General features: G+C 35.4%; 2 protein-coding genes across 2 annotated transcripts in view; both read left to right on the forward strand.

The window, feature by feature from the left end:
• The first annotated feature begins 537 nt into the window (after positions 1-537).
• Positions 538-20,543, forward strand: part of LOC122047628 (transport inhibitor response 1-like protein Os05g0150500) — a 29,386-nt gene continuing 9,380 nt past the window's right edge. The window contains exons 1-8 of the mRNA XM_042609023.1: positions 538-611; positions 714-1,024; positions 1,127-1,251; positions 1,961-2,105; positions 2,180-2,701; positions 2,792-2,879; positions 4,624-4,772; positions 4,849-4,972. Coding sequence (XP_042464957.1) covers positions 596-611; positions 714-1,024; positions 1,127-1,251; positions 1,961-2,105; positions 2,180-2,701; positions 2,792-2,879; positions 4,624-4,772; positions 4,849-4,972 — 1,480 coding nt within the window. The 5' untranslated portion in view covers positions 538-595. The remainder of the gene's footprint in view (positions 612-713; positions 1,025-1,126; positions 1,252-1,960; positions 2,106-2,179; positions 2,702-2,791; positions 2,880-4,623; positions 4,773-4,848; positions 4,973-20,543) is intronic.
• Positions 11,789-19,895, forward strand: LOC122047629 (serine/threonine-protein kinase ATR-like). The gene is made up of 6 exons (XM_042609025.1): positions 11,789-13,006; positions 13,112-16,394; positions 16,472-17,026; positions 17,465-18,082; positions 18,161-18,355; positions 19,403-19,895. Exons 2-6 carry the CDS (start codon positions 15,312-15,314, stop codon positions 19,568-19,570), a joined length of 2,619 nt encoding a protein of 872 aa, XP_042464959.1. The 5' UTR covers positions 11,789-13,006; positions 13,112-15,311; the 3' UTR covers positions 19,571-19,895.

Here is a 20,543-nt window from a genome sequence, read left to right on the forward strand (position 1 = left end):
TCTGAACACCTCATAGCATTTCCAAGGCATAGGTTAGTTTGATTATATGTGGACTTTTTCTAGTTCCATGCCCTGTACAATGATGGGTATCGAAGATACAAATTATCCTTTTCTATTGGGGCACAAACCAATCTAGGTAAATAAATCCATGAGCTCAATTTGATTAGTCCTTATAGCTTATCTTAATACTTTCTTTTATAACTTTATTTATACATTTATACTATAAATAAAATACTATAAAAATACTATTATTTTATAGTTATGTATCTGTCAGGTAACGAGAGGGATGTTAACTCGGTTCTCAAGTTGCTCTCATACGCAGCTCGCAACTACCCCGGTGTCTTCTACAATGGTCAGGCCGCTGTTGTACTTCCAGTAGTCGGCCGTGTTCTTCCCTTCCTTGCGGAACCTGCCTTCAGGTCACATCTTCAACCTTAGATCTAAACACATTTCCAATGAGCATCAAATAACTAATCCTTTTGGTTCCAATTTCTCTAGTTCCCGCCATGGAGATATATTTGAGACAATTACTTCTCTTTTATCGCTACTTGGAACTGGAGAGCCTGAAGTCTACAGACAATTCTTTTTGGATGCCATGGACCTTGTTCGAGGTACAATTTCATTATTAGAAGCGTTGTGATCTACTTTTTTTTCCACTCTCTCATGTAGAATTTCATTCTATATTCTATAATTGGCTTATGTTATATTCACAGATGTTTTGTACATTTCATCAACCTCAGATAGCGTTTTGCTGAAGTGTTTCAGCGAGTCATTTTCTTTGATATTAGAGTGCCCTGTGACGTTTAGTGAGCTTCCGGTTTGTTGCCAACCTCTGGATGGCCCGGGTGTACTGGTTGGTCTCACTGATAAAACTAGATGGCAACCATTTGTTGCATGGACAATCAGACTCATTAACAAGTGTATGATGGAAGGGACTCTCCATGTGGAAGAGCTTATTAATGTTTCTTTTGCTTATTCAGTCTGTTCTTCTTTACTGTGCTATCGGGATGCAACTCTGAATATGGTATGTTGGTATCGCTAAAATTAATTTATCATGAACATGCTGTATACATGCTGATGAACTTGCATTTTTGTATTCTATGGGAATTTGGTTTTATGCAAACAGGCTTGTTTTGACTTTGCACGAATAACAACTGAGGTGATCGATGCAGATATAATACCCGTTGAAAATGTTATTCGTTCAATAGCATGCATACTGTGTCTTGATGAAAGTAAGTCTGTGGCATTCAGGTATGGACTTTATGTTTGATATTTTGTTCAGTCTTTGTGCAGATTTTATTTCTACTTGCTGTAATTTTTAGAAGTGGCAACAAATTGATAAATACACACACAAATAATGTCGAAAGGTAGAGTGATTCTTGTCTACAAATGGTATTTTACACTATCTCCTTTTTGCATACAGAAGTAGTGCTTGATCTTGACATAGAGTTTAATACCCCTCTTCCCATTAATCCCACAAGCTAGGTTGGGAGATCATTTAACTTTTCTACATGGAGGTTATACAAACTTGAAAGTTAACAAATGTAAAAAACTTGGAGATTAGTACTGTAATTGAATAAGAAGTTGAGAAAAATAAAATAGCACATCTTCAAGAATATGTTAATGACCATTGAATCCGCCAGTGTCAACTAGTTGAGTGTTAATGTGGTTAGTAGTTTAGTAGTGTAGGAGAGTTTTTTGTAAGAACTTGAAATAGCTCCCTCATCAACCATTGATGATAATCTCTAAACTTTTTTTTTCTCTCCTTAGATATAATTACCAAGGGGATAGTTTACTGACCAATGCTATACACAAAGCCTTGACTTTTGGCTGGTTAGAAGTTTGTAGTAGGAGCTTGCTGTCTCGTTTGTTTGAGACAGCTGCAAGCTCTATCTTGCAACACTTCTTCTTTTAAAAAGTTCTACGTTCAATTCTCTAATGATGCACTAAATCTTTGCAGAAACACAATATATGATTCTTGTATGGGTGCTTGCCTCCATCTACTACATTCTTCTTGTTCGGATAAGATTATTGAATCCACAGCTAATGAGATTATTAGTGCTTTCCCTAGATCCATATGTAGCACAGAGAGCCGTGAACTTCAGGTCAATTAACTGTTAACTTTGGTATTTTTTTATAATTCATTTTTGGTTCTCTAAGTGACACATGGTTTCATCAGTTGGCTATGTGTAGTGCCTATACAAGAATTGCTAAAAGCTGCCATCCGCAAATTTGGGAACCTAGACTTCTTGTTAGGATGCTATGTTCAGAAAGACCTTGTTTACCCTTGATTCAATGCATCCGAGCAGCAATCACTATACTAACTCCCAGTTATGTTCTAGAAGGTGAAGTTGATACTAGCACATCTGTTGCTAATTTAAAGTCATCTGTGTTGCCGCAAATCAGTAGCAAAAGGTCAATGGAAATCAACTCTACTGTTGAGTGCAAGCGTCAAAAGACTTCAGATTTTCTTGTGGATATTGAGGAGAAGAAAAAGTTTGCAAATGAACTGAAGAGATCAATTTGTTTGTTTCTTGAATCTGCAAAACCTGCAAGTTTGAAAGCCTCTACACTAAAACCAGAAACAAATATAACAGCTCTTAGCCTCCTCTGCCTTTCCTTTTCAGCTCACCCACATTCCAGTTTATCCTCTACCATTTTCCATCAAATTTTTTCTTGGATTCCTTGGATATGCAAGCAGGTTTGTAAATCAATGTCAGATGAATGTACTGCAGAACAATACTTGTGATTTTTTTTATTCATTTTCCATTATTAACTCTCAACTATTTAGTTTGCTGCACAGGCAAAGGATTCAAGCTTACTAGTATCTGCTTTGCCAACCTATTTACAAGCTGTTCACAACATATTGTGTCTTCAAGGTATGCACCACCTAGCATTCTATCATTTTCTTTGTTGGATTGTATGAAATTACCAACTAGGTTTCTACAGTTTATTTTTGCTGGCTTTGTTTTAGGTCGTTAGTTCAGTCAAATAACTTCTTTTGTTGTTTTTTTTCAAGGAGGTTGTTTAGTTAAATTTTAACCACATTTTCAAGAAATCACCTATTTTTCAATTTTTAAGAAATGATGGAAGATACACACAAAAAGATGCATTTCAAAAGGATTAACTGATCAAAGGAAATAGGAGCAAAAAACATAGAACCATAACAAGTCAATTCAAGGAATGTGGAAACAAAGTAATATTACACAATAATATACACATTGCTCACCTGACTTTTAAACTTAAACTCTGAGGTTGAATATACTGATCTTTCTTCATTCTGAAATACTACTGTTCCTTCCAAACACTTGGCTACAAACATGCCTAATTGGACTGTTCTTTTTATTCGGTTCACATTTTTATTTAGGCACACAAAAAGTTTTAGTTTACCTTGATTTGTTCTTTTGTTTGGTACACAAAACAAGCTATGTTAAGGTTGTGGATAGTGGATATGATAGTTTGGAAAGTTTTAGAAATTACTAACCCATACCCATGATACATAGCAACATGCTACCAGAAGATCCAGAGTTTGTTAATGCATGTCAAGTATTTTGAAGTTTGAATCATGAACTCATACAATAAGCTTTGTAGTTATTGCAATTCATTTTTTTTTGTGCGGTTATGCATGTGAGTAGATGTCTGAGATTTTGAAGCAGTGCTTGGTTCAGTGCTAGATGAGTGTCTGTTTCTACTTTCATTACAGCATAATCTTTTAATGTTTAGGCCCATGTACTGATGTACCTTATTAATTTTGTGGAAAAATAGTTAACTGCATTCAATGAGATAGCCATATACATAGGAGGTCCTTTGAAAAATTAACTAAATCAGGCTTAAGCTGTTCGCTTAGGTTTACAAGACACTAGTTCATTTAATATAGCCATAATTCTCCCCATAGTTTGAGATTTTTTTGCCTGAGCCTCCCATCCCATACTACTTTTGTCTCCCTTTTTTATTCAATATCAGTGACCTATACTAATTTTGATTATCTTTTCTTATTTCTCTTCCCTGTGTAAAGTCACTCTTGTCTTGTCTGTTTTCTCATTCATTATTATTATTATTTTAATTTTGTTACTGTTTTTTTTTGTTATAATGTGAAATGTAGAATTTTTTGTTGTTACATGGTTGGTGCTTTATAACTTATTTATTTGTCATGTTAGATTATTAGGGATACAATTGTTAAATACGAAAGTTAACATTAGTTTTTTCTTAATTTAACATAGTTCTATTTTCTATTTCAATATTATTTTAACAATGGCTGCCTAAGCCCCTTGCCTACCTCCTAAGCACCTGACATTAGGCTGACCGTCTATCGTCTAGAACAACCTTTTATGCAATATCTTTTCGCCTTATTATTTGCTATTTTATATCCAAATTTGTTCATTTTTTGTAATCTTTAAATCTTGTTTTCTTTTTTGGTAGTATATCTGCAACATGTTTCTGATTATGTTGCAATTGTACTTTTAATTCTCCAAGAAATGACTTTGTCATGTTCCTGTAATTATCATCTGAGCCAACATTGTATTAACAGTGTCTTATATCAAGTTTGATCCTTGATTATTAATTCTAGTTTAGTTATCTGCATTTCTTAACGCCAACTTGTTTAATTCTTAATCAATGATTCAGATCTCGAGTCACGAGAAAAGTTGTTCCAAGACGATGAATTCTTGACTGATGTTGAAAGAAGCAGCTGTATATACCCAAAATATGCAGATCTTCTAGAGTTGTTGAAATTGCCTTGGACTTGTAATTCTATTATTCAGCAAGCTTGTGAAGTCGGTAAAATTAAATGTCTATGTATTCAAGTTTTCTCAAAGATTGGTCCTAAACTAAATGATGAAAGTGATTTAGAAGTTCTGGACTTGGCTATTCATGATGAAGATGAAGAAGTTTGTATTGAAGCTGTCACATCAATGCCAGTCATTGTATTATGCTCTGGTCAGATATTTTTTGAGAAAATTCTCAGAAAACTTGAGTGAGTAGACACTACATATGCTGCTTACTTACATTCATTGAAATCCCTAATGTTTGCTAATTTCTGTTGTTTTTCCAAGTCCTACATACTACCATCTCCGTTATTATTTTCTAGATACATCCAGATTGTTAATGACTTCTCAACTCACATGTTTTACAGAAAACATGCTCTTTTACTTGAATAGAAATAAACTTACTGCTTTAAATTGATATATGGACATTTCCTGATGCAAACACTTGTTTCTTTCCTTTTAAGTATATCATCTTTCTAGCTCTACATGTTAGCTTTGTATCTCATGAATTTCATTATTAAAGAAGCATGTTCTATGATGAATAGGCAGTGGGTGCTATTTATCATTATCGATCAGAAGTAACTATATCCATGTTACATCCATGTCAAAATTTCCTATGATATTCTGCATATTACTTGTCTCTTATTCAATTTCAAACCTCTGCCTTTAAGCTGTCATGTTTTTTCGGACTATATTTCTTGCCTTATAATGTTTGAGATTCAAGCTGTCCCTGAATTAAGGTTTTGTCTGTTGATTTCTCTGTCCTTTTGTATTTTTTCTCTATTTCCTTGTTATGTTATTAAACTCCCTAATATGTATGCTTACTCGGTCTTCCTATTACAATTTATTGGGACGAGCTTATTTACTTTAATTGTCCCCACATGGTTAAATTATTCCAGTTGTTGATCACTTAAGGTGGAGGCAGTTAACCTTTGTTCGAATGGCCAATAGATGGAATTAGTTCTGTAGACATTGACGGTAGAAGACTCTTGATAAAGTATGGTGCTTTCCTAACTATGGAATATGGATTGAAGTTGTTGTTGGTTGTTCCAACTCCCAACAAAATGATTCCTAGTTCCAAATTTCTTAATCAGTATGCATTTTGTTCCTAGGCTTGGGCAAACATGGACTATTACTACAATATCAACCTTTTTGTTTTCAATTGCTTTTACACCCTGGTTTAAAATTTCGTATCAGAGTTTCGGACTTTGATCGAATAATAAATTTTCGGTACCGTATCGTGTCGATATTATTTCAGTATTTTTTTAATATAGAATATATTAATAAAAATAATAAATTTAACTTAAATATTTAAAAAACGAAAAATATTAGAATTTTTTTAAAAATACATATGATAATTAAATAAATTTTATTATATATTTTTAGACTTAAAATAAATAAAATATATAATTAATATAATATTTTTATTAGGGTTTAATAGAGTCTATTTAGATTATTCCTACTATAGCTGGGAGTTAATTAAAATTATTAAACTAAGTTTTAATTAAAAATTAAGACATTGACATGCAATCCAGCTCGCGGGACTCGCCGACGTAACTGTGTGGGTTGACTGAGGGGTTGTGTGAGCCCTCTGATGATTTAATTAATTATTTTTTAAAATTATAATAAATAAAATATATAGTTTATTAGATAATTTTGTTAGGATTTAATTTAGCCTTTTTAGATTATCCCTTTCATAGTTACGAAGTTGATTAAGATTATCAACTTAAATTTAAATTAAGACTCCCTCCGACTCGGTCGTGGGGGTCACTAAGCCTTTTGTGGCCATCGCAAGGTCACACAACGCCTTCGTGGCTGTTACTAGACCTGGTGTCGAGTCGTGTCGGTGTCGATCGCGGTTGCAACGAAATTTTTCACTCGTTTCGACTGGCTCGGCATGACACGATATTTTAATAATACCTTTAACCCCCTATTTTCTATCAAGTAACATTTTACCCCTCTGTATTTAAAAAATAACATTTAACCCCCTTTGACCAAAAGTCAAATGTGAAAAAATGTAATAGACAATTGTGCCCTTCTCTTTTTGATATTTTTTTTATAATAATCTTAAGAGGAAAAAAACATATTGAATTGACTATTATATCCTTGGGTAAAACGAAGAAAATTAACACATTGAATTGACCAAATGTGAGAAAATTTGTAAAAGAGCTTTGACAAAAACTGAGAAAAATGCATCTAGACAGAAAAAGTTCATATTAGCAACTTTAGCATTGTTTTACCTATATTATGTTAGTTGTACCTCACAAAAGAAGGCAAACTGCTACAAGTATTTGCCTTGATATGAGGAGACAAACCAAAAGTTAATGTATTGAATCTAACATCTAGAAGGTACAGCCTTCACAAAGTATAATCCATAAGCACACCATAATATTGTTCAAAATTATGAAACTTGCATGCAAAATAACTTAAAGAAACAATAGATCACATATTTTCTCCACTTTCTGGACCAACATCCCTGACAAAATGCATTCCACTTGATGACTGTTGAGTGGACAATAAGTATTCACCACGCGCAGACATATGTGCTTGAAGCTACAAAAAATAAAGTGTATAAACTGTAAACAAAGATAATGTAACGCTCATAGATCTAAAAAACTAGATAACCAAATTGCTAAGTAAATGTGTATAAGAAACATACTCGAGGATTTTCATTAGTCCCTGCTATTTGATTGTTGGCCCCACTTGTGACACTACCTCCTTGAAAATAGTCAAATTCCTTCCAAAATTCAATAAAATTAGAATGTCTCCATATTTGTAAAATGGGAAAAATTGATAAACTAGTGGATTTTACCTGGTCAAAAGCCACAAATGTACGCATATTAGAGTATCCAATTCCATTCCACACTCCTATACCACTCAAAGGCCTACTATTTTGCCCCCAACCTCTATTAAAACTCCCAATATGTTCTTTGCTAACACCCCTTCCATTGCCTATGCTTTTCCCCTTTCTTCTCCCCCCTTCACCATCTTGGCCACAAATCTCAGCATTTCCTCTGCCTCTTCCCCTTCCTCTACTCCTAGAACTTCCTACACTTTTTTTTTCCAACACTAACCTTGCCCCTTCCTTTATGTGTCCTCTCAATTTCTACTCCACTCGAATTGACATCACCTTGAGGTTCTTGATTTTCAACACTTAGCACCATCTTACACATCCAAGAAAAACAAAAATGTTAGATGATTGTGCAAAAGCAAACTAACAATTATTTAAGAACTTGATACCTGTTGAATTTCCTTCCTCATCAACTTGCTGTTTGGATGTGTGGAATTTGTGCAGGATCTTAAATTGTGTCCCTGCTGTAAGCAATTGCAGCTGGTTTTGGCATATCCTTTCCTTGTTACCCTCTCAATATCATCTTTCTTTTGGCAAATTTCATCAGCACTCTTTCTTCTTAACTTTTTAGGTTTACCTGGCTTTCTTCTAGTAAGAGGTGGGTCAATAGGTTCACTACTAGATTTAACCCATAAATTGCGATCTGGTATAGGCATGATCAACTGCTGGTAGCATTTTTGGTAAAATGATACAGAGTAATAGGAATGCACATAATTTTCGAGCTCCAGATTCTGTGAATGGAGTAATGCAGAACATGCATGTGGACAAGAAATTCCAGTTATGTCCCACTCTCGACAAGTGCAACTTGCCCTATTTAAATGAACAACATAGTTTTGATTGTAGGTTTTGACATCCCACACCCCTTGCCCTGCATACAAAACATCATAATCATTAGATTTCTTGCAGTTTTCCTCAATTTTTATTCCTTAGGACAAATATTCCCTTTCACCTTACTAATCCATTCTCTTTTTCTTGAAACCTACACATTATCATTCTCCTAATTGTCTCCATCATTGTTAAAATAGGGTCATCTCTAGCAACATTTATGTATTTGTTGAATGACTCACTGATGTTATTGCTAAGTAAATCACACTTACTTTGCGTCCCAAAAAAGCACCTTGCCCAGAACTGAGAAGGAATTTGAGAAAGCCACTTATAAGCCTCTTGATCAACATTTTCAAGTTCAGCCATTTTTTGCTCCCATTTAGCTTGTGTATAAACTCTAGCTGCAGCCCAAAGTATGCTCCTCAACATCTTGTCCTTAAACCTCAGTTTGAAATTGGCATATAAGTCTCGTGCATAGAATCTGTGTTCAACACCTGGATACATTCCCTCAAAGGTCTCAACCAGCCCCTGAAAAAAAAGGGGTCAAATAATATGTTAACATCATACTAAAGGATAATGCAAATGAAATATGCATATTATTATAGAACTGTGAACTACCTTTTGTCGGTCAGAAATGAACACTATCCCCCTATCCATTGGTGAGCCAATTTGCTGTGATAGCAGATCCAAAAACCAAGACCAACTATCTTTGCACTCTAACTCCACAGATGCTATAGCTAGTGGGTACATTTGATTATTTGCATCCCTTGCCACTGCATGTAATAAATGGCCTCCAAAAACTCCCCTTAAATGACACTCATCTAGGCCAACCACTGGTCTGCACCCTTCCAAGAACCCTTGTGTTTGTGCAGAAAACATGAGAAACAGTCTTTGAAATACTGGATTTCTACCCACAACTGTAATTTTAGACTGTACAATGGCAGTGACCCTGGATTTTTCTCAACTATGTAGCACAATAATCTCACAACCTGGTATATTGATCTTTATGCTCACCCTGAATTATTTTATATGCTTGTTGTCTAGCCCGATAAGCCTGCCGTGGTTGCACATGTAGCCTAAACTTTCTTTTCACAACCTTTCTGAAACTAGTAGCATTCCATTTTGGGTTATCAGCAAACTCTCTTATGAAATTATTGGCTAGCCATTTGGAATTGGCATTCCTATTTCTAAATGACCACTTACACCTGTGTGGAGTCCCAACAATTGATTTAATTTGAATTTAGGCTGACTTCTTATAAATGCTAGCATAAATCTTCCATCCACACTCCTTTTTACATTTTCCACACGCTTTGTTCTTTTCATTCTTTGTCAGTTTTATCTCAAACTCTTTTTTAATTGGGTACATTCTAAGTGTCTTTCTATAAATATGGACACTTGGAAAAATTAATCCCACAGTCATCTCAGGGTTATCCGTATCTCTTTCTTCATTAAACTCAGGGAACTCAATAGCATTTTTCCTCATCGGATGAATGAACAACTTCTTCTAATTTCTCATCATCACTAATTTGATCTGCCTCTACAAACTGTCCATCTACCTTCGTAAATGTGAAATCAGAATAAACACCAGAAATTAGATTTGCATATTCAGCATATTCTCCTAACTTACTGTTAGCTGATTCACTTTCTTTATCAATCCCGCAATGGTCACTTAAACTATCACCATCTAGAAAGTACTCTATGTCACTATCATCATCAGTGAAAGCATCAGAATGTCCTACATATGTATCATCAAGATCCTCACTTCTTAAATCCTCATTTACACCCCCAGTTTCAGTATCATTATTGGATCCACAAATATTCTGGTATTTTTCATGACCTACATGTGTTGACTCCTGATTTAAAATTTGCTCACTATCTAAAGTATACATGCATTGAGAAGCAAAATTAGCATTGCTTGGGATGCCTACAATAGTCTCAGTTTCATTAACATCATACCAATCAGAGTGTTTCCAACCCATCTTTCAAGTCTCCTATGTATAGCTTAATATGAGGTTTATCCCTATAAAAGCCAAACATTTCAAGCACACAGTCATCCCCACTTAATTTCTTGAGTTCTGAACCAGAGCCCCTAAAATAGATAGGAATATGTACAGGGCGCCTCATCTGCTTTAACACATTTTGTAACTCTAACACTGACATATAATCAGGATTAACTCTTTCTATAAAGACCAGCTCACCTCCAACATATTCCCAATCATCATGTTTTCGCTGAAATTTACCACCGTAGTGCAATTCTAAAGTAAATATTGTATTTGTGCATCCAACTGATACAAAGAACTAGGAAAAGTGAAACAAAAATTAGTGATGAATCTGAGACAAATAGACAAATGACATACCATAGGTAATAAAAAACCATTGGAGAAATAGACAAATAGACAACTTGGAAAATAAATAAATGAAACTTTACAGTAATGGAGAATGGACCACACACATGTCAACGTTTTCATATCATGATCTTCATGGCCACACACATGTACTCTACTCAACCCACTGTAATCATGTAAAATTAAATAGGGTTTTATATATTTTAAGCCAATCAGGTACTTAATCGAATGGAATCATAATATCACTGATATCAATCATGCAATCAAAAGAAATTCAATATAATGCATTTTTACACAATCAATAGCCAAGAATAGCATCAACGTATACTGTGCTTCAAACCCTAACTCTATAAATACCTGAAAAAATGGATATTTTCTCCCGGAAAAACACAAACGGTGTCAATTTCGAAAATCTCCCACTTCGACTCAATCTTCCAAGATTGTAAGACAGATCTCTCTTTCAATTTTCGGCTCTCTCTTCGATATTTTTAGGGGTTTAGAAGGTAAACTTTTGTTTTTTTTTCGCTGTGAGAGAATGCTAAGCATGATCTGAATTGTTAGTTAGCCTTGTTAATTTTTTCTTTTTGTTTTTTATCCAAGGATATAAAGGTCACTTCAATATATTTTTTATTCTTTTAAAATTATTAAAAAAATAAATAAATAAGACAAGGACATAATTGTCTTTTACAATTTTTTTCACATTGGATTGTGGTCAAAGGGCGGTTAAATGCTGTGGGGGGGGGGGGGGGCAAAATGTTACTTGATATAAAATATAGGGGGGTTAAAGTTATTTTTCCCTGATTTCAATGATAAAGATTCTCCTTAAATTGATTATAAAACACAAACCTTTTTTACTAGAAGCTTTTCTAATATAATTTAATTCATATTATTATTAATCACATATTCTATTAACAATCAAAAATATTTTTTATTTAATAAGTATTATGTTTGTCATCCTATTTTATATTAGACTTTTTATTGATTTTTTAATACTGCAGATTAGTGGGTCGAAATACAAGTCCCAAAATCAGAAGAAGCATCCTCTTTTCTGTTGGTTACATGTCATGTTTATGGGATAGTCCTTGCAAGTTGTTTTTAGGAGATAACTATGAGAGGCAGGTCTGCACATCTGATATTCTCTTGAGTGGATTTTGCTGTCCCCATTGTGATAAAGGATTGCACAATAGAGCTCAACTTTATAATGTCATATCTATGACTATGTTGCACAGAAGAGACTTTGATTGTGATGACAGTTTTGTTAGATTCCAGGTTCAATTCTTTGAATTTCTTTACGATGATTCAGTAAAAGAGTTCCATGGCGTTTGCATAAAATTATTGCCAAGAATTCTGAGGCATTCAACCAGAGATATTCTGTTAAAAACCAAGCCAAAGTGGAATGAATGCATAGATTACCTAGTACTCCACAAATCAAAGGGCATCAGAGATGCGTTTCATATGGAGATCAGTTGCTTCATTGAGGATTCTATTTTTGATATATTGTTCAGTGACATGGAAGGAAATAGCAATTCTAATGAGAGAAGGTTCGTGGACAAACTCAATCAGGCTTTGACAGTATCTGAGGATTCTGAAATCCAGGTAACTATTTTGAAGTCAACTGCTGCCATTATGAATGCCAGTGACATTCATAGGCCCCTGTTCTTGTACTCATTTATTTTAATCATCGATCAACTTGATAGCGGTTATCAAATAGTTAAAATGGTTGCATTAAGATTCTTACGCAATTCTCCACATTTCTGTCATAAGGGAGGATTGGAACTTGTCCTTTCCAAGATACCTCACATTCGTGATGGATTATATGAATATTTCTTGTCAAGGCTTGTGAATCGCCCTAACATAATCAGAGAATTTGCAGAGTCTGTTCTTGACATGAAGGTTGACAAACTGATTGCAAAAATTGTCCCTTTTGTCATACCAAAACTTGTCATTTCACACAAGGATAACAATCAGACACTTAGTATTTTGCATGAATTGGCAAGCCATCTAAGGATTGATGTAGTGCAATTAATAGTCAAATGGCTGCCTAAAGTACTCGCTTTTACACTTCTACGTGAGGATGAAGAGGAACTATCCTCTGTCTTGGAATTCTATCATGTTCAGACAGGATCTCACCACAGAGAATTGTTTGATGCTGATTTATCAGCACTTTTGGATGAACTTTTATGCTTTTCTGGTGAAGGGGAAACGGATGAGACTGAACTGAGGTATTCATTTTGACATTGGAATATCATATAGTAGTCGTTAGATAATTGTTTTATCATTCCAAACTGTTCCTGTTATTCTATTCTGAATCTTGTGTTGTTTTTCAGGACCTCTAGAATTCCTGTGATCGTTGAAGAAGTAGCCAAAAGATTGACTAGTTCTGATGACCTTCCAAGCTTTCTAAAGAATCATATTGTTGGCCTTTTAAATAGCATCGACCGTAAAATGCTTCACTCTAAAGATCTCTGGTTGCAGAAACAAGCCTTGAAGCGCATTGAAAAGTTGATTGAGATGATGGGTCCTTACCTCAGTACACATGTTCCCAAAATTATGGTCCTTTTGATCTATGCTATTGATAAAGAAGCACTTCAAACTGAAGGACTCTCAGTCTTTCATTTTTTTATCAAGCATCTGGCTAAACTGTCACCATCTAGCACCAAACATGTTATCTCACAGGTTGTAGCTGCATTTATTCCATGTTTGGAGAAATGCAAAGAAAATACTTCTGTTCATTTAGATAAAATTGGTCATATCCTGGAAGATTTTGTTGTTGAGAATCGGCTTGTACTCGAGCAACAGATTAGAGAGCTTCCTCTGTTGCCTAGTCTTCCAGCATTGAACAAAGTCATACAAGAAGCAAGGGGATCAACATCACTGCGTGATCAGTTGCAAGATGCTGTTAATGGTCTTAATCATGGAAGTCTAAATGTAAGATATATGATGGTGTGTGAGTTCAGCAAACTATTGAATTTGAGAAGAGAGGAAGTTACTGCTCTTATTGCTGATGGTTTTTTTGTGGATTTGAATGTTATAAGTTCCTTAATCTCATCGCTACTTAGAGGTTGTGCAGAGGAGTCAAGGACAACAGTTGGCCAACGGTTCAAGTTTGTCTGCGGAGATTGTTTAGGCGCACTTGGTGCAATAGACCCAGCTAAATTTAAGGGAATATCGCTTGAGCGCTTTAAAATTGAATGCTCTGATGATGATTTAATTTTTGAATTAATTGACAAACATCTTGCCAGGTCATTCAGAGATGCTTCTGTTACAATTGTCCAGGATTCAGCTGCATTGGCTATACAAGAACTTCTGAAGCTAGCTGGTTGTCAGGCATCACTAAGTGAGGATCTTGCAAGTGAAGCTTCTGTTTCATTTGTTGTTGAAGTGCAGAATGAGATTAATACAAGGGGTCAAAGGTTGTGGAAACGATTTTCTAATAATGTCACAGAAATTATTGCACCATGTTTGACTTCAAGGTTTAAACTTCCTGTTGTAAGTGATTCAAAATTTGCTGGTACTGTTTATCGCCCTTCAATGTCATTCCGTAGATGAATATTCTATTGGATAAGGAAGCTTACTGCTCAGACAACTGGTCAACGCTCCAGTATTTTCAGTGCATGCCGTGGAATTGTTCGGCATGATATGCAGACGGCTGCTTATTTGCTACCATATTTAGTACTTAATGTTGTTTGTCATGGCACACTTGAAGCAAGGCATAGCATAACTGAGGAAATTTCATCTGTTCTTAATGCTGCAGCTTTAGGGCACAGTGGAGCTACAGTGCATGGAATTGCTGGTGGACAGAGTGAAGTATGCATACAGGCTGTTTTCACTCTTCTGGATAATCTAGGTCAATGGGTTGGTGATCTTAAACAAAAAACTGCTGCTCTCTCTCAGACTTCTAATTCTTCAGCCACAAGGAAAGTGCTCGGGCTTAAAGTTGATAGTGAAGCTATGGTCAATGTATCTGAGCTACTAGCATCCATTCCAAAAGTCACTCTTGCTAAGGCCGCATTCAGATGTCAGGCTCATGCTCGTGCACTGATGTATTTTGAATCACATGTCCAAGAGAAGTCCGGTTCATTCAATCCAGTCGCTGTGAGAATCAGATTTGATAAGCCTGAGGAGTCAAGTTCCACTGATTCAGCCACCACAAGAAGTGATTCTGATCATCCCTTTGCAGATGAAGACATATCATTTTTGATGGAGATCTATAGTGGTTTAGATGAGCCTGATGGCCTCTCTGGTTTAGCTAACTTGAGAAAAACATCAAAACTGCAAGATCAACTTCTAATAAATGAGAAAGCAGGAAATTGGGCAGAAGTACTGACGTTATGTGAACAGGCCTTGCAGATGGAGCCTTCTTCAGTTCAAAGGCATTTAGATTTTCTCAATGGATTGCTTAACATGTGCCACTTTCAAGCCATGGTTACACATGTAGATGGTCTAATCTCTAGAATACCACAGTATAAGAAGACATGGTGCATGCAAGGTGTGCAGGCAGCCTGGAGGTTAGGTAGATGAGATCTGATGGATGAGTACCTCTCTTCTGCTGAAAAAGATGTAGCAGACAATATCCCTGAGAGCATTGCTTCATTTGATTTGGGGCTTGCCAAGATTATCCAGGCCATGATGAACAAAGATCAGTTCACGGTTGCTGAGAGAATTGCACAATCAAAACAGGCATTACTTGTTCCCTTGGCAGCCGCTGGTATGGATTCTTATGTCCATGCATATCCGTACATAGTGAAACTTCACATGCTTTCTGAGTTGGAAGATTATAGTGCTCTTCTTGGGCAAGGTTCATTTCTTGAAACATCCTTCACTTTAGATGATCCAAAATTTTTAAAAATGACCAAGGACTGGGAAAATTGTTTAAGGTTCACAGAACCATCTCTTTGGGCTAGAGAGCCATTGTTAGCTCTCCGCAGGTTAGTTTTCAGTGCGAATAGTTTGAGTGCTCAAGTTGGAAATTGCTGGCTTCAGTATGCAAAGCTTTGTCGTTCTGCTGGTCACTACGAGACTGCCCACCAGACTATATTAATGGCATATGCCTCTGGTGCTCCAAATGTCCACATGGAGAAAGCGAAACATCTTTGGTCTATTAGAAAATCTGATGATGCCATAGCTGAGCTGCAGGCTTTTATCCCAGATTCAAATACTCCTGTCGATATACAAGCACCAAAGGAGAACCGAGATCTGGCTAAAATCATTCTCCTCTACACAAGATGGATTCACTATACAGGTCAAAAGCAGAAAGAGGAGATTATGAAAAATTATTCTAGAGTGAGGGACCTGCAACCCAATTGGGAAAAAGGATATTTTTTCATGGCAAAATATTGTGATGATCTGCTTGTTGATGCCAGGAGACGTCAAGAAGATAATGTTGCTTCCCGCACTGCTGGTAGTTCTTTGAATTCATCTACTAAAGAGAAGCCATGGTGGATGCTGTTATCTGATGTGTTTATGTTTTATGCAAATGGACTTCAGAAAGGGCACAAGAACCTGTTCCAAGCTCTTCCAAGATTGCTTACACTTTGGTTTGAATTTGGTAGCATATATCACCGGGATGGTTCCTCAACCAATGAGGCTATGAGAACAGTATTCACAAGGGTACTTGCGTTTTCTGTTCCATTCTGAGTACATCACTACATTATACTTTGTAATAATTTATCTGTCTTTTCTTTCAGATCTCAAGTATTATGCGGGATTGTCTGAAGGATTTGCCAACATATCAATGGCTAACTGTGCTATCTCAATTGGTTTCTCGCATCTGCCACGAAAATGAAGAAATAGTTCGCATTGTTAGGCGCATAATTACATCAGTTCTACAAGAATACCCGCAGCAAGTTCTTTGGACGATGGCTGCCGTTTCTAAGTCAACAGTTGCTGCTAGGCGCGAAGCTGCTTCTCAGATCATACAAGCTGCAAGAACTGCAAGTGAAAACAAGGACTTGTTTATTCAATTTGATATCTTGATTGGTCACCTCATTAAGCTGTGTTTTCATCCTGGACAACCAAAGTCTACAATTAATATCTCAACCGAATTTAGTGCCTTGAAAAGAATGATGCCCCTAGGAATCATATTGCCAGTCCAGCAGGCTCTTACTGTTACTTTACCCACCTATGACGCTAGTCTTACAGATTCACCTAGTTTTGATGTCTTTTCAACCTCTAATCAAGCAATGATAACTGGCATATCAAACAAGGCTGAAATCCTTTCTTCTCTTCAACGACCAAAGAAGGTACGAGTATTTTTCTGGTTTGCCTGTGCACTACTGGAAATAAAGGCAAGTTGTGCAGCAGTCAGTTTGATCTGGATGAACAATAGTGACAACCTCAAAATTAAGTTGATGAATTTGTCCATTCACATTTCTCTTGCATAATCAATGCCGAGCACTAAGATTACTAACATGGATTTATCAATTGAGCTCTGCATGTTTTTTTTTTTTTGCATGTTTCTGTGTGGAAAATTCTAATTAAAAGTACATTATTTTGTTCTCTAACTGTTTCGTCCTCCTAAACTAAGACAAAATATCATTGAGATGATGCATGGTATGTTTGTAGCTAATTCTTTTATCTGATCGTTATGTGAAAAACACTGGGAAATGCTTCTCATGTCATAATATGTCCATTCCAAGTTAGTTAATATTTGCTATAATGATATTATTTTGCAATTGCAGGTTGTCTTTATTGGAAGTGATGGTTTACAACATCCGTTCCTCTGCAAGCCAAATGATGACTTGCGAAAAGATGCGCGGATGATGGAATTCACCTCAATGATTAATCGTCTCTTTTTCAAATTCCCTGAGAGTCGCAGAAGAAAGTTATATATCCGCACCTTTGCTGTGATCCCCCTCACTGAGAATTGTGGGATGGTGGAGTGGGTCCCACATACACGTGGGCTTCGGACCATTCTTCAAGACCTCTACTCTTCCTGTGGCAAATTTGATAGACAGCAGACAAATCCTAAAATCAAAAAAATCTATGACCGGTGCAAGACATCAAAAGAGGAGATGTTGAAATCACAAATCCTCCCTATGTTCCCTCCTATTTTCCACAAATGGTTCTTGACCACTTTCTCAGAGCCAGCTTCGTGGTTTCGAGCAAGGGTAGCTTATGCACATACCTGTGCTGTTTGGTCCATGGTTGGCCACATTGTAGGACTAGGGGATAGGCATGGCGAGAACATTCTGTTTGACTCGACTACCGGTGACTGTGTCCATATTGATTTTGGTTGCTTGTTTGATCAAGGGTTACGATTAAAAGAGCCCGAGTTGGTACCTTTTAGGTTAACTCAGGTAAGGAATTAAGTGCATTTCTTTATTTATTTTGAAGATGTTTTTATTCTTAAATACATATTTTGTCATTGAGTACAGAACATGATTGATGGCCTTGGTATTACGGGATACAAGGGTGTCTTTTTAAAGGTCTGCGAAATTACCCTTTCAGTGCTGAGAACAAATAGAGAAATGTTGATGAGCATTTTGGAAACTTTCTTGCACGATCCCTTGGTGGAGTGGACAAAATTAGACAAATCCAGCAGGGTGGAAGTTCAAAATCCGTACGCACAGGTTGGTATCCATATTTCTCTATGAATTCTTTGCCATTGATTACATAGCCTGGTTTGGTCTATTGATTTCCTTTACTTTAAAATCCTTGATTCTTCAATATTCAATTTAGATGAAACAACTAAAGTTCTCTACATTTCTTTAAAATGAAACACGAATGAAATTGATCAAAAAAGTAATAAATTCTGAAATGAGATGGGGAGTTTTCTCCTCCCTCACATAGCTGGACTGAAATAGGGGTTTGATTCTTTGAGATGCTAATATTGTGTTTCTTTAGACATAAATAGGCAAGAAAAGAATGTAAATGAAATAAAATCCAAACTTTATTTGTCTACTTAACAGGAAATAAAGAGATAAAATCAATTTCTCATATTTGCGTTTATGACATTGAACATGAAAGAAGTGAAATTTAAGCATGTATACTTGTATGGACACAAAATTACTTAATATTATTTATTTAACAAAATAAGGAGAATTCTTGATTGATGGTGACTTATTTTATTGCATTTATGTCATGCTAATAAAAGGGTAATATGGTGCACAAAGTTAACGCCAGTGAGGGGTCTCAGGAAAGGGTCGGATTATATTGGGTATATGACACATAGTCGTACCTTGTAATTTACAAAAGGCTAAATATTTGACTCGAACCAATGATCTCAAGGTCACATGGCAACAATTTTACCATTGGACCAAGGTTCTTCTTATGACATTGTAATAAGAAAAAATATATAAATTTAAAAAAAAAAGTATATAGAGGATATCAAAATCTTTAAAACCTTGTAAGTAATCAAGAAGAATGAAATAAAGTAAAAATGAGATATTACAATACACCTTGCCAATGATCGAGAAGAATCGAATAGATTGGAAATAAGATATTAGCAATACATTTTGCAAGTAATCAAAAAGAATGAAATTATAGTGCAAATAAGGTGTGTTGCTATTCACTTTTCAAGTTACGGGGAAGAACTTGAGTGGAAAGAAGATATTGTAATTCATATTTACATAATTTTTTCCTCACTTAAAGCCCTTTCAACATTTCATATATTTCAGAAGGCCATAAGCAATATCAAGGCACGCCTCGAAGGAATCATGGTTGGGGTTGGAGCTGCACCTTCTTTGCCATTATCCATAGAAGGACAGGCCCAGCGTCTCATTGAAGAAGCCATCTCGCTTGAAAATCTTAGCAAGATGTACATATGGTGGATGGCTTGGTTCTAAACTCAAGGCACCATGGCCAGTTTTTTTGTGCTCCATCAGAGCAATGGCAGGTTGACCACAAATCTCCACAGCTTTTAAATCTTCTCTCCTTTTGTTATTCCTCATTTCTAGAGTTTTGGTGAGGACCAAGATAGATTTTTCACAGGCATTTTTGGCTAGCACAAGTTCTGTGAATTTTTTTTCTCCTTTTGTTTTTAGTTTCAAATCAAGTGCTATAATCTCCTCTCCTTATGCATCATCAACTAGAGAGCTACTGTAAATATTTTGATTTTTGATGGTTCAATCAGTATCTAACTGTTCTAGTACATTTTCTTTGTTAAAGGATTTCCTGTTAATAGTGTTCTTGGCATTCAATTTTAGAAATATGTTGAGCTTCATTTTGATGATTTCTTCTTACTTTAAATTATGCATGTATTTACAAGTAAAGAACTTAAATTCGGAACAAAGTGAATTATTAGTAAGCTTGAATTCTTTCTTTCTAAAGATGATATTGTTTTGATTATATATTTATAATTTATTGATAATAGTCTTATGATTTATAATTTAAAATAAGAGTATTTTAAATTTTAATTATTTTGTAAAGAGGAGTTTTATTGTAACAGTGAGATTGTCATTGGAGGTCAAGTAGTTTCTTATGAAATAGGATAAGATTATGTACAATCTTCTTCGTAATTTTATATTGACGTGAGTATTTTACTCATTGTATCTTTCACAATTTTATTACATTAGATAGTTTTATAAATTTTTTTGGTTTGAGTTAGTATTCATATATTCACATTTATGCATAGATCTTTCTAATATGCGAGTTAATATTATATCCAAATAATTTTTAATATTAATTTTTTATTTACTTAAAAAACAATTGTACATTTATGCCGTCATTTCGTACTTTGCCTTTTGTTTTAAACTCCCATTTTACCCCTTCCTCTTTCACTGTTTTCTTTTTCAAAATTCTAATAATAATAATAATAAT

The sequence above is a fragment of the Zingiber officinale genome, chromosome 2B, assembly GCF_018446385.1.
Source record: "Zingiber officinale cultivar Zhangliang chromosome 2B, Zo_v1.1, whole genome shotgun sequence".
NCBI classification, from domain to species: domain Eukaryota; kingdom Viridiplantae; phylum Streptophyta; class Magnoliopsida; order Zingiberales; family Zingiberaceae; genus Zingiber; species Zingiber officinale.

Excerpts from the sequence above, each read along its gene's own strand:
- LOC122047629 (XM_042609025.1), top strand. The coding sequence starts at position 15,312 with ATGGATGAGTACCTCTCTTCTGCTGAAAAAGATGTAGCAGACAATATC. Across the intron at positions 16,395-16,471 it reads TGAGAACAGTATTCACAAGG|ATCTCAAGTATTATGCGGGA; the intron begins GTACTTGCGTTT and ends CTTTTCTTTCAG. Across the intron at positions 18,356-19,402 it reads TTCAAAATCCGTACGCACAG|AAGGCCATAAGCAATATCAA; the intron begins GTTGGTATCCAT and ends CATATATTTCAG.